At 46.3% G+C, this 12,260-nt stretch overlaps 1 protein-coding gene across 1 annotated transcript; it reads right to left on the reverse strand.

Annotated features, from left to right (window-relative positions):
• Positions 1 to 4,444: 4,444 nt before the first annotated feature.
• On the reverse strand, positions 4,445 to 5,197 carry LOC116622759 (serine/arginine-rich splicing factor 3-like). The gene has a single exon (XM_032389402.1). The coding sequence runs from the start codon at positions 5,074 to 5,076 to the stop codon at positions 4,582 to 4,584; it is 495 nt and encodes a 164-aa protein (XP_032245293.1). The 5' UTR covers positions 5,077 to 5,197; the 3' UTR covers positions 4,445 to 4,581.
• Positions 5,198 to 12,260: the final 7,063 nt, after the last annotated feature.

Consider the following 12,260-nt stretch of genomic DNA (forward strand, 5'->3'; position numbering starts at 1 on the left):
ATCTCTAGCACTCACCAGAAACCCTCATGTCAAGGTGCTAAATTATTTCAGTACACTGATCATTTATTGAGCATCGGCTAGGTACAAGCGGTAAGCTGGAGTATATTAAAAATATCAGCGCAAGGCCTGCCTTCTCCCTCTGATTACCCCTCCTGACTTGACAGGGGAATCTAGACTGTTATTTGATCCCCAGTGGGTGTACACCACCCTCCATAACCTGACCCCCAAGTACAATGCCACCCCTTCCTCCCTGGCACTTAATAATATCAAAATGCTTCCAGTTCCCATGCTCACAAAGTTATTTCATGCCTTCATGATTACGTCCATATTCTTCCTTCTGAGAAAAGGTCCCTTCTGTTTCCTCTTGCCTGAATAAAACTCACCTCAAAACTTACCTCAGGCTTCCTGGAACCACTGGGTTGGCGCCCAGGTGCCCCACAAGACGCTGTACCCACCTTGCTCCACGTCATCAGGGAAGCACCTCTTGCCCATGCTCTGAAGCTTCCGTGTGGAGAGGGCTCCCAAGAGCACCACTCCTAGCCTCCTTTCCCACCTCCCTCCCAGCAGAGGAGAACGCTTACCTGACTGGTGAGTCAGGAGAAGGAACGGGTCTTCCCCTCTCTTTGCAGATGTCCGTGCACAGAGTTGGTTCTGCTCCGCCGTGTCTAACTGTGTCAGTGCCCGGATGGCAACACCTGTCTAACTCAGGGGTGAAGGATCAGCTAGCCCACTGTGGCCACACATCCGGCCCTCAGAGAGCTGATCATTGCGACCTCCACCTGTCTGACTCCATGCCTGATCCCTTAATTAGCCCAGTTTGGGCTGGGAAGAGGAAGTTACTTACCAGGTTTCTCCAATGCTAACATACATTATCAGCCCATTACACATTCATCAAGCTCATTAAGACCAATATCTTATTCAATCCCTGTCAAAATACCAACAGCATTTTTCATAAAAGTAGAACAAATAATACTAAAATTTGTATGGAACCACAAAAGACTCCAAATGGGTTAGGCAATCTTGAGAAAGAAGAGCAAAGCTGGAGGCATCACAATTCCAGATTTCAAGATATACTACAAAGCTGTAGTAACCAAAACAGTATGGTGCTGGCACAAAAATAGACACACAGATCAATGGTACAGAACAGAGAGCCCAGAAATAAACCCACGACTATGTTGTCAATCTATGACAAAGGAGGCAAGAATATACAATGTGGAAAAGACCGTCTCTTCAGTAAACGGTGTTGGGAAACTGGACAGCCATATGCTGAATTCTTGCTGAATCATTTGTAAGTAAGTGGCAGACATAATAACTTTTGCCCCTAAATTTTCCAGCATTTTTTCCCAGAGAACAAAGACATTCTCCTACATAACCATATACCATTATCACACCCAAGAAATTTTACATTTATAATGTAATAATTTATAATATTAGCTAATATTTGGGGCATATTTAAATTTGAGATTTAAATATGTCTCCAAAATGTCTCAATAGGGACCCAATTGATGATCATGCATTGCATTTGGCTGTTAAATCTCTTTAATCTCCTTGAATCTAGAAGAGTCACCTCACCTTTTTTTTAATCTTTCATGACACTGACATCTTTGAAGAGTTCAAGTCAGTGGTCATGTAGAATGTCACATAATCTGGATCTGTCTGATGATATACTCAGGACTGGATTCAGGTTAAACATTTTTGGTGAGTTATACTACATTGGTGATTCTGGTAGGATTTCTCAGCAACCCTTGCAGTTGCGTAATTCCCTCCCTTTGAGTGTGAGCAGAATTCGTGACTATGATGAGCTATCACTCCTTTCTTATACGGCAACAGGGATTTTGCAGATGTAATTAAAGTGCCAAATCACTGGACTTTAAGATAGAGATCATCCAAGTGGGCCTGACCTCAACACATGAGAGCTTTAAATCAGAAATGGGGGGACCCAAAGATTTGAATTACTAGAGTTTAGAAGCAGATTTTCCCCAGAGGCACCAGACAAAATCTCACCCTGGTTCATACATTGATTTCAGTCTCCTAATGTCCTGAACAGAGCACCCAGGCAAGCTGGGCCTTTGAGTGCTGAGCTAACAGGTGGGTATTGCCTTAAGCCGCTAAATGTGTGGAACTTCGTTCCGCAGCCATAGAGAACTAGTCCAGCGTTGTTGCATACCTCTGTGGTGCTCTGCAGCACCCCAAAGGGACACAGTGTCAGCTTGTCTCAATGCTGGGGATATCTAGACTTCAGGATCTGAATGTCCTCATTGTTATTGGGATATCAGTGTTTCTTAGCCTTTTCAATGGACAGAATCAGGAAACCACAAACTTACAGAAAAGCTAGAAGAACATTACAAAACCAACTGAAAATAAGTAGCTGACCTGATGTTGCGCCACCCTGAATACATGCATACACATAGTGTATACATTATCAGTATCAGTCTGGACTCGTGTATTTTTATTTGATTCAATGGCTTATGAGCTTTTACTAGCATTATTTATGCTGATATTCAAATTGTTCCATATTTAGCCAGTGGGAGCCTTTCATACTGGCTCCTGTATCAATAAGGAACTTTTAAAATCTTTTTTAAAAAGATTTATTTATTTGTTTGTTATTTGTTTGAGAGAGAGAGCACACGAGCAGTGGGAGGGGCAGAGGAAGAGGAAGAGGGAGAGAATCTCAAGTAAACTCCCCACTGAGCACAGAGCCCCATGCAGGGCTCAATCCCATGACCCCAAGATCATGACCTGAGGCAAAATCGAGTCAGACACCCAACCGACTGAACCACCCAGGCGCCTCTTTTTGAAAAAATCTTAAGCCCCAGGGTGCCTGGGTGGTTCAGTCGGTTAAGTGTCTCAGATTCTTGATGTCAGGGTTGTGAGTTCAAGCCCCGCGTTGGGCTCCACACTGGGCATGAAGCCTACTTAAAAAAAAAAATCTTAAGCCCCAAAGTCTCTCCACAATTAATATGAACAATAATTCCTTAACATAATGTCATATCCAGTTCACATTCAAGTTTCAGGATTGGCTTCATGCTATCTTTTTATAGTTCAGTTTAAATCAGCATCCAAACAATATGCATTATTTGTTGATAAAACTTGTAAGTCTCTTAATCTATAACGAATCCTTCTACCCTTATTTATTTTCATGCCATTTATTTGTTGATGAAATCACATCTCCTGTCCTACAGAATCACCCACATTCTGGATTTGGTTGATTGCATCCTCGATATGTCATTTAATACTTTCCTCTATTCCCCCGGTTTCCTGTGCATGAATAGGTAGACCTAGATGCTTGATTACATTCAGGGCAATTCCTCGCACGAGAATGCTTTGTAGTTGGCGCTCTGTATTCCCTATCATATCACACCATGAGGTGCAGAGCATCAGACTCTCCCACCTGTAGTGATGTTCAGTTCGGTCTTTGGGTCAAGGTGGGGTCAGCGCAATTTCCCCACGACAAAGTGTCCCATCAACCTTTCACCCGATTGGCAAGCATTGATAATCATTATTTCACTAGCATTGCAAAGCAGCAAGGTTCGAATTCTGTTGTGCCTCCTGCAATTATTATGCTGGGATTTACCAACTATGGAATATTGTTGGTAAGAAAAAAATGAAAGAGGGGCACCTGGGTGGCTCAATCAGTTGAGCATCTGACTTGTTTTCAGCCCAAGTCATGATCTCAGGGTCTTAAGATTGAGCCCTGTGTCCTGCTCAGCCCTCAGTGGGAGTCGCCTTGTCCCTCTCCCTCTGCTCTCTGCTCCCCCATAAATAAAATCTTTTTTTATTTTTTTTATTTTTTTTGTAACCAAAACTTTAATCCCAAAGATTCTCACAAACATATTACAAATGACAGCATGAAAAAAAATAAATCTTGCACAGTAACTCAAAGTTCAGCTCTACAATGTACCCTTAAACTGGCAGGACATTGGTATCTTGAATAGTTTCAAATGACCAAACAGAGAACGTTACAAAGAGCTGTGTGTTCATACACAGCAATCACATCAGGAAATTACGACCTAAAGCAAAGGTAAACTAACTTTCTTGCAACTTCCAATTCTACACCAACTGGACACCCCTGCCCAGTATGAAGAATAGTTGGTTCTTTTTTTTTTTTTAACCTCTAACCTAGTTTAACAGTGCAGCTTAATTTTTACCTGCTGGCTTGTGTTCACACCAGCTTTTAAAGACTGCTTCTTCAACTACAGCTGCATACTATTATCCCAGCTATGGAAAGACTTTGTTCAATTTTTGCCAGTTTTCATAATATTAAATGTCAAGCTTTAGCTGGGCAGGAGTTAGAGGCTTATTATCAGTCTATGTGAGACTAAACTTCAAACCAAATTCAATTTTGCTTAAGGGAACATTGTAAAGTAAGAATTCTTGATATTACATGCCTCATATGATCCATTCAAATCATAGAGAATTACATCTTTGTCGCTGTTCTAAGAGACAAACAAATGTGAACAGCTAAAACATCTTAAAAATGCACCAAGCTTATGAAGTCTCAAACAAAACTTGAATTTTCTGTACATACTCCTGTCAAATGAAGTTATTTCCTGTACACCACTCCTCTTGCAAACTGGTCTTCTATTTCCTTTCATTTGACCTAGATCGGCTACAAGACCTAGAGAAGGATCGGGAAGGCTTGTGATTTCTCTCCCGAGACAGTGATCTCTCTCTCCTCCTATCTCTAGAAAGGGACCTGCTCCGGCTGCGGGAGAAGCTTCTCCGTCTTGGAGATCTGCGGCGAGGTGGAGGACTCCTTCTCCGATAATCATCTCGAGGGCGACGACCCCAAGACGGTGGTGGGCCACGATTTCGACTTCTCTTTTCACCATTCGAGAGTTCCACTCCTACTCGGCAGTCACATAATGTTCTCCCATCTAGTTCTCCAACAGCATCGGCTGCATCTCGGGGATCTTCAAATTCAACAAAAGCAAAGCCGGGAGGGTTTCTAGCAACCCACACACTTCGGAGTGGTCCATAATAGCCAAAAGCTCGTTCCAATTCAGTCTTGTTACCATTGTTTCCAAGATTACCTACATAAACCTTACAGGGCAATGGACAGGTATCATGATGCATTTCGAGATCTTGGGTTGGAAAGTGGACGCTCAAATCCACACACCCTCAGATGGGTCTTCCCGCTTCCTGCTCCCCTCCACGCCCGGCTCCCGCAGATGCTCTCGCTGACCTGGCTTCCACGAAATGGTGGATAAAATCTTTTTTTAAAAAATGAAAGAAATGCTTGATTCCTTCCCTTCATCGATTTTCAGAATAATAACACAGTGACCGATGAATACTGTTAGAATTGCTATAAATTCATGAATTTTTATTTAATATGTTTCAACACATCACAGTCAGAATCGTTTGGATGTTCAAACTCTCCGATTTTTGAACAGTAGGATTCCCTTCGAGTTGCCTTCTGTATTCTTTTTTTTTTCTTCTTAATTGAGGTATAAAATAAACATATTATGGGCGCCTGGGTGGCTCAGTCGTTAAGCGTCTGCCTTCAGCTCAGGTCATGGTTTTACTATTATGAATAAAGCTACCCTGACCTTTCTAATACATATTTCATATGGCTCATGTATACTCATGTCTGTGGGATATTTATCTAGCAGTGAAATTGCTGGATTAAAAGACTGGCCCGTGTTTGGCCACAGTGGATAATGCTAAGCAATTTTTACAGGCAGCTGTTTCAGTTAACACTCCAGCCAGTGACTTTGGAGAGTTCTAGTTGCCCCTATCCTCACCAACACCTGGTATTGTCAGCCTTTTTCATTTTTAAGCCATTGCTGCTGTTGGTATGTAGTGGTCCTTCATCGTGTTTTTAATTTTTAATTTGTATTTACCTCGTAATTAATGATATAGATTGGCTTTTCACATATTTCTCGGTCATTTACACATCCTCTTTTGTGAGGTACCTATTCAAGTATTTCCTCTCCTCTCATGGTTTCGTCTTCTTGGTGATGTTACTTTTGATCACTTGATTAAGGCGTCATCTGACCTATTTCCCACATATTCGAGGCTCCTTTCCTGCTTTGTCCCGGGTAAGTGATCTGTGGGGAGAGACGTGATGACCGCATGAGCGTCCGGTTCAATGTTTTGCATCCACTGATGACCTTCGCTTGGATGAATGATAGCAGTGGTTGTTGGTGGGCATCCGCATGGTCTTGACAGGAGTTTGCATTTTCACTGTCTCAGTAGTATCTTTTATTGAACAGAATGGCTTAATTCGAATGAAGCTCAATTCGTCACTTTTCTTCTCTTAAGTTGGTGCTTTCTGTTTTCTGTTTAACAAATTTGGGGGTGCTGGGGCGCCTGGGTGGTTCAGTCAGTTCAGCGTCTGACTCTTGATTTCTGCTCAGGTCATGATCTCAGGGTCATGAGATCGAGCCCCGCATCAGGCTCTGCCCCAGGCCTGGAGCCTGCTTGAGATTCTCTCTCCCTCTCCCTCTGCCCCGCTATCCCTCTCTCCCTCTCTAGAAAGAAAGAAAGAGAAAAAGAAATCTTTGTGAACTCCAAATCTGTATGTTCTTCTAAAATGTTATTGTTTTACCTGACACATTTTTGTCCATGATTCATCTTAAAATTTTTTTAGGGTATCAAGATTCACTTTTTGTTCTCATGCAAATATCCAGTGATCCCATCAACATTTGTTGAAATAAATAGGTATATTTTAAACTCGTAAGGGTGCCCGGCTGGTTCAGTTGGTAGAGTGTGTGACTCTTGATCTCAGGGTCATGGGTTGGAGCCCCATGTTGGGTATAGAGCCTACTTAAAAAAATAAAATAAAATGTGTGACAAACGTGACATCTGAACAAGTTGATGAACCGAGTGGGGGAAATTTGAACACTGAATATTTGATGATATTCAAGTGTTAATGTTACTTTTCTCAAGTGTGATAATAGTATTGTTGCTAAATTTTTAAAATTCTTATCTTTTAGAGATATATAGTGAATTTTTTTTACAGGTAAAATGGTATGATGTCTGGGATGGCTTCAAAATAATCCAGGATATGTATTGACATCAAAAGTGAAAACATCTTTGTACCCCAACTGTAATGGTTATTTCTTCTAATCTATTTGAATAAATTCGTCATGAAAATTAAAGTATCCTCAAGAGAGTAAGGAAGGTTAATGTGTTACATCGCATAACACATGCTTACTTAGCAGTGTATTGACTCCAGCTGGTTGCACACCCACGTGCAGCAGTCAGGCACGCTGGTGCTGCGTGCACACGAGGGGCCCGCCTCCAAACAGGAGGTGATGCAGAGTCATCGGGGGGCTGTGCCTGGTGGCTTGATGATGCTTCTCATCTCTGCTTTCCAGGAGTATCAGTGGACATGTGTGGAATCCAGGTTTGGTCTCATCCAAACCCAGGCTTGCCTTTGTTCCATGGGACATACATTCAGACCTCCTGACATTTGTGAATATTCCAGAAGATGGTGGGTTTTGCTGATTTTTAGGCCTTGCTTTGTGTTATTCCTTGTATCTTCAGGCTCTCTCCCTCCCCCCACACACAGGCATTCAAACACCCGCACATGCATAAACTTCACTTCCAACATAGTTCTTACCAATTTTTTCTACATTTTAGGTTTTCTCTGAACCCAATAACGTTGCTTTGTATAAGATTTTCCCTAAATTCTAGTAGGAAACCACCCACCCCCATGCACAATTATATCAAACTGGAATATTTCAAATAATAAACATTCCATAATCACAAAGATGATACAACATATCAAACTAAGTGATAAATACATTGGCCCATGGCTGGGATTCCCAAATTAATGAAGATTACTTAGTTGCCACTTTTGCTTTATGAACACAAAACATTTCATATACAAAGAAAATACCTCATGTAATTATCAAACAACCTTGTGCAACGGATACTCTGACCTCTGTTTTACGCGTGTGGAAGGCACTGTCCTTTGGCACTCGGGCTTCTGACCCTCTGTGAGAAGTGAGTCTTGATCGCTCTTCCCAGACTTTCACCAGGAACAGGACTAGCAGGGGCCGCTAGGTGGCGCTCCTCCGCTCCTCTTGCCCAAAGGCTGCAGGGTTTGATTGGCTTGTGTGTTCCCCTAACACCGCCGCCCACCCCTCCCACCCCCGCCCCGCCCACGCATCCTCATATAACCCTTTCCACCGTTTTGGCTATAAATAGTGGCTCTCACAGCGCAGGGCCCTGAGCCTAAGCCGTGTTTTAATCCTATGGCCTTCACTCAGGAGACAGTCCAAATCTGTGTTTCACTCTCTTCCTGAGATCATCCTTGCACACATAAAAATGAACGTTTTTATTTTTATTTTTTAACTCTAGCTTTATTTTTTTAAGATTTTATTTATTTGAGAGAGAGAGAGTGAGAGAGAGAGCACAAGTGGGGAGGGTGGGGGAGGGTGGGAGAGGGAGAAGCAGGCTTCCCGCTGAGCAGGGAGCCCAATGCGGGCCTCGATCCCAGGATTCCGGGATCGTGACCTGAGCCGAAGGCAGACGCCTAACCGACTGAGCCACCCAGGCCCCAAAATGCACATTTTTACACCAGTATAAATACTTACTAAAAGTGAGTCTCATTAGCCTTTGCCATGTTTTTAAGCATGCTGCCACGTAAGGAAGAGTGACGAGATGGAGGAATACGGCGCGAGCACCGAGGGCCACAGTGGGCATTTCTGTTATACCAGCTTCTGTCATTTCATGTGCGTGTGGCAGGGGGAACACAGAGGGCCTGCCCTGCTCTCACCCCAGTGGGGGTGGGGGGGGTCTCCTAGCATTGGCAAACATCCTAAGAACACTTATTAATATCTAGCAATCAAGGTTAATGTGAAAGAGATTTATCTTCTTGGGGCTCATCTCTGAAGTACCGACAGTAGGGACAAGCAGGGAAGGGTCTTCCAGAATGGCTGGATTGCAGGAGGCCGTGGGAGGTGAAGCAGGACGGGTAGAGGGAGACAGAGCAGAAAAGGAAGAGGGTACCTCAGGGTACCCGCCCCCCCATGGTGGTCTGAGCACCTAAAAGGTGGAAGGTCACCAAAGACGAATAATAGAGAAATATTTGCACCATCACCCAGCCCTTGAGTGTGTCTTTGGTCCTCAGGGGGTAGGAACGAGTTCTGAACGCCTTTTCCAGGAGTAGAGGGACAGTAATAGTGAGGGGGTGACTGCCATTTTTGCTTGGCTGACACAATTCTCCCAGACCAGTTTCTTTCCAATTCTCTCTCCAGCCACACGCCTTGGAATCAAGGCAGAGAAACTGATGTTAGTGGCCAGATCTATGTGAGCCACTATCAAACACATCTACTAGTTATCTGGAGACCCAGATTGTCCAAATTAGACTGAAAACATCTGCTTGTCTATATGAAGTAAGAATAAGAATAAATGAGGAAGAGTGTCAGCCTCAAGATGGAGGCGTAGGTTGTTCATGACTTCAGTCCCCCTCACAAGAAGACCAACTAGCAAGTAAACATGGACAAGACATCATCATTAAAAAGTCCCAGAACATAGGGGTGAGGCTGAAGCAGTCCCTGGAACACAGAGCAAGAAGGACCGCATTCAAAGAGGAAGAGGAGGGGTTCCATTTTGATCCCTTCCTTCCCCTGGCCAACATGGCGCAATATCAAGAGGGCCCCCTGGGCCCACCTTTTCTCCAGTGGGAAAAAGAGGGCCTAAGGTGGACACCCAGCTCTCCAATGTTATGGGACGCTTTGGGGGAAGCCCACTGGGTCTTGCTTCATGGAGATCACCATGGGAACCCATGGGCCTCAACCACTGGGGATCAGAGAGAGACAGACAAGGGGGCAGGGCTTACAGCAACCGGTGCTTAGATCTTGGAGGACCACATTCCTGCAGGCAGCTGTCCCCCAACCAGATACTAGCCAGCAGCTCTGCCCATCTACAGAGCTAAGCTGGTGGCCCCTTCCAGCCGGGGACCTCGGTTGTAGTTCTGCCTGATTTGGATCCCCAGTCCACTGGGCTGAACCCGATATGGAACACGTCCTACAACCCTGCTTGGGCAGGGAAGCAAATTCACCATCCCACCCAACTGCTCAGCATAGCCTCCAGTCTTGCCCCTCCTGGAAGCATGGCCACAGATGCCTGGCAGCCATGGCCCGCTGAGGCAGGGAACCGAGCCAGCAGCCCTGCCCAGCTGTTGAGCGTAGCCTCTGGCCCCACTTGACAGGAAGCGCAGACAGTCTCCAGCCCCACCCAACATGACTGTAGGATCCGGCCCGCAGAGCAGCCAGTAGGGGCGCACAGTCTGAGACCCCACCCAACCAGGAGCTGTCGCAGAGCTTGGCCCCTAGCCCTGCCCTGTGGCGGCATCGATCGATGGCACTGCCACACCTGGGACTTTGCCCAACCAGAGGAGGCTGCAGAGCCTGGTGGGGGCTCCACATGGCCCCAGAGCCCAGCGGGCAGCCCTGCCCAGCCGGGGAGCCCACCCCAGGGCCCCACTCGAACCCGGAGCCTAGCAGCAGCCCCAAAGCAAGCCCCGCCTGCCTGTGAATGCTACCAGCTGACCCATACAGTGCGCCCAGCTGAGCCCACTGGCGGAGCTCTTTCCCTGCCGAGACGTACCTGTAAAGCCTGGAAGAGGAGATTATGCGCTCAAAGACACAGAGAACAATGCAAGGACGCGGGGATCACGAAGACTCAGGTAAATAGGACACCACCATAGAAAACAAACGAAGCTCCATTAACTGACCCTAAAGAAATGGAGATCAGGGGCGCCTGGGTGGCTCAGTTGGTTAAGCGACTGCCTTCGGCTCAGGTCATGATCCCAGAGTCCAGGGATCAAGTCCCGCATCGGGCTCCCTGCTCGGTGGGGAGTCTGCTTCTCCCTCTGACCCTCCCCCTTCTCATGCTCTCCGTCTCTCATTCTCTCTCTCTCAAATAAATAAAATCTTAAAAAAAAAAAAGAAATGGAGATCAGGGCGCCTGGGGGGGCTCAGTCAGTTGGGCGTCTGCCTTCAGCTCAGGTCATGATCCCAGGGTCCTGGGATCGAGCCTCGCATCGGGCTCCCTGCTCAGAGGGGAGCCTGCTTCTCCCTCTCCCTCTGCCCCACCCCCTGCCTGTGCACTCTCTCTCTCTCAAATAAATAAATAAAATCTTTAAAAAAATAATAATTTAATAGAGAGGCTGGCCTGGGGGCTGGATCAGAAAGGGCCTTTTCCCCGGTAACTTCTGGGCTGCTCAGTGTTCTTGGGAACAAGGTGCCTTATTTCTGCTTGGCCACGTCCTCACCTCCGACTCCAGGGCTAGGCTCTGCAGTCCTTGAGCCCTCCCAGCCCCCAGCCTGGGCCTGCCTCCTCCTCTCTCATTCCTGGAGGAAGCAGAGCAGGGGAGGCGGGACAGGTCCCCCAGCCAGCGCACCATTGCTGTAGATGGGTCTGGGTCCACCTGTACTCATCTTGGTCGTCTCAGTCTCATGCCATTAGCTAAAGAAAACGGGTCCAGAGCATGTCATCTGTTTCTCTAACAAATTCTTGGTGTGTAGTTGCCATTTGGAATTTTCAGAGGATTCTCCACATTCCCGGTGGGCGTAGGAAAATCTTTTTTGTTCACTCGTCAGCGTTATTTTCCTCCTGGGAGGCTGGGCCCCTCCATAAAGTAGGTGGGAAAAATAGACAAGATGCTGGGGCCCCAGGAGAGGTTTGCAAAGCAGCGAGCACTGCTCCCTTAGTGGGGGCCCAACCCCCTGCCCTCGCGCTCCCCAGTGGCTCTGGCTGGCGCCCCTGAGCCCAAACTGCCTAAGTTCCTCTTGGAACCCAGGAGGGGGCGCTCCTGAGCACCAAAGCCGGAGCGAGGCACCCACCTCCTCCAAGTACCCAGCACATCCCCCCCACCTGGCTGGCTGTTCGTGCTTTGGAGTAGTCGTTGATTTTTCCACCTCTTCAAGTAGACATTTGCTGAGTGCTACCAGGAGTCAAGGAATGGAAACTGCTGAGAATTAACAGCAGTGCACTACCTGACCATTTACAAGCGCTTTCCCTGCTGAGACACGCCGGTAAAGCCTGGAAGGGGAGACTATTGACTCAAAAACACCCGTAGCTACCAGGCCCACAGGTGGTGCTGGCGTCAGGGAAGACCAGAGCTTGAGGGATCAGGAGGGTTTTTTCTTTTTGTTGTTGGTTTGTTTGTTTTTTAGATTTCATTGATTTATTGAGAGAGTGAGAGAGAGGAAGCATGAGCAGGGGGAGGGGGAGAGAGAATCTCAAGCAGACTCTGCACTGTCAGGAAGCCCCACTTGGGGCTCGATCTCACAACCCCGAGA

Source organism: Phoca vitulina, unplaced genomic scaffold (assembly GCF_004348235.1).
Source record: "Phoca vitulina isolate PV1807 unplaced genomic scaffold, GSC_HSeal_1.0 scaffold54, whole genome shotgun sequence".
NCBI classification, from domain to species: domain Eukaryota; kingdom Metazoa; phylum Chordata; class Mammalia; order Carnivora; family Phocidae; genus Phoca; species Phoca vitulina.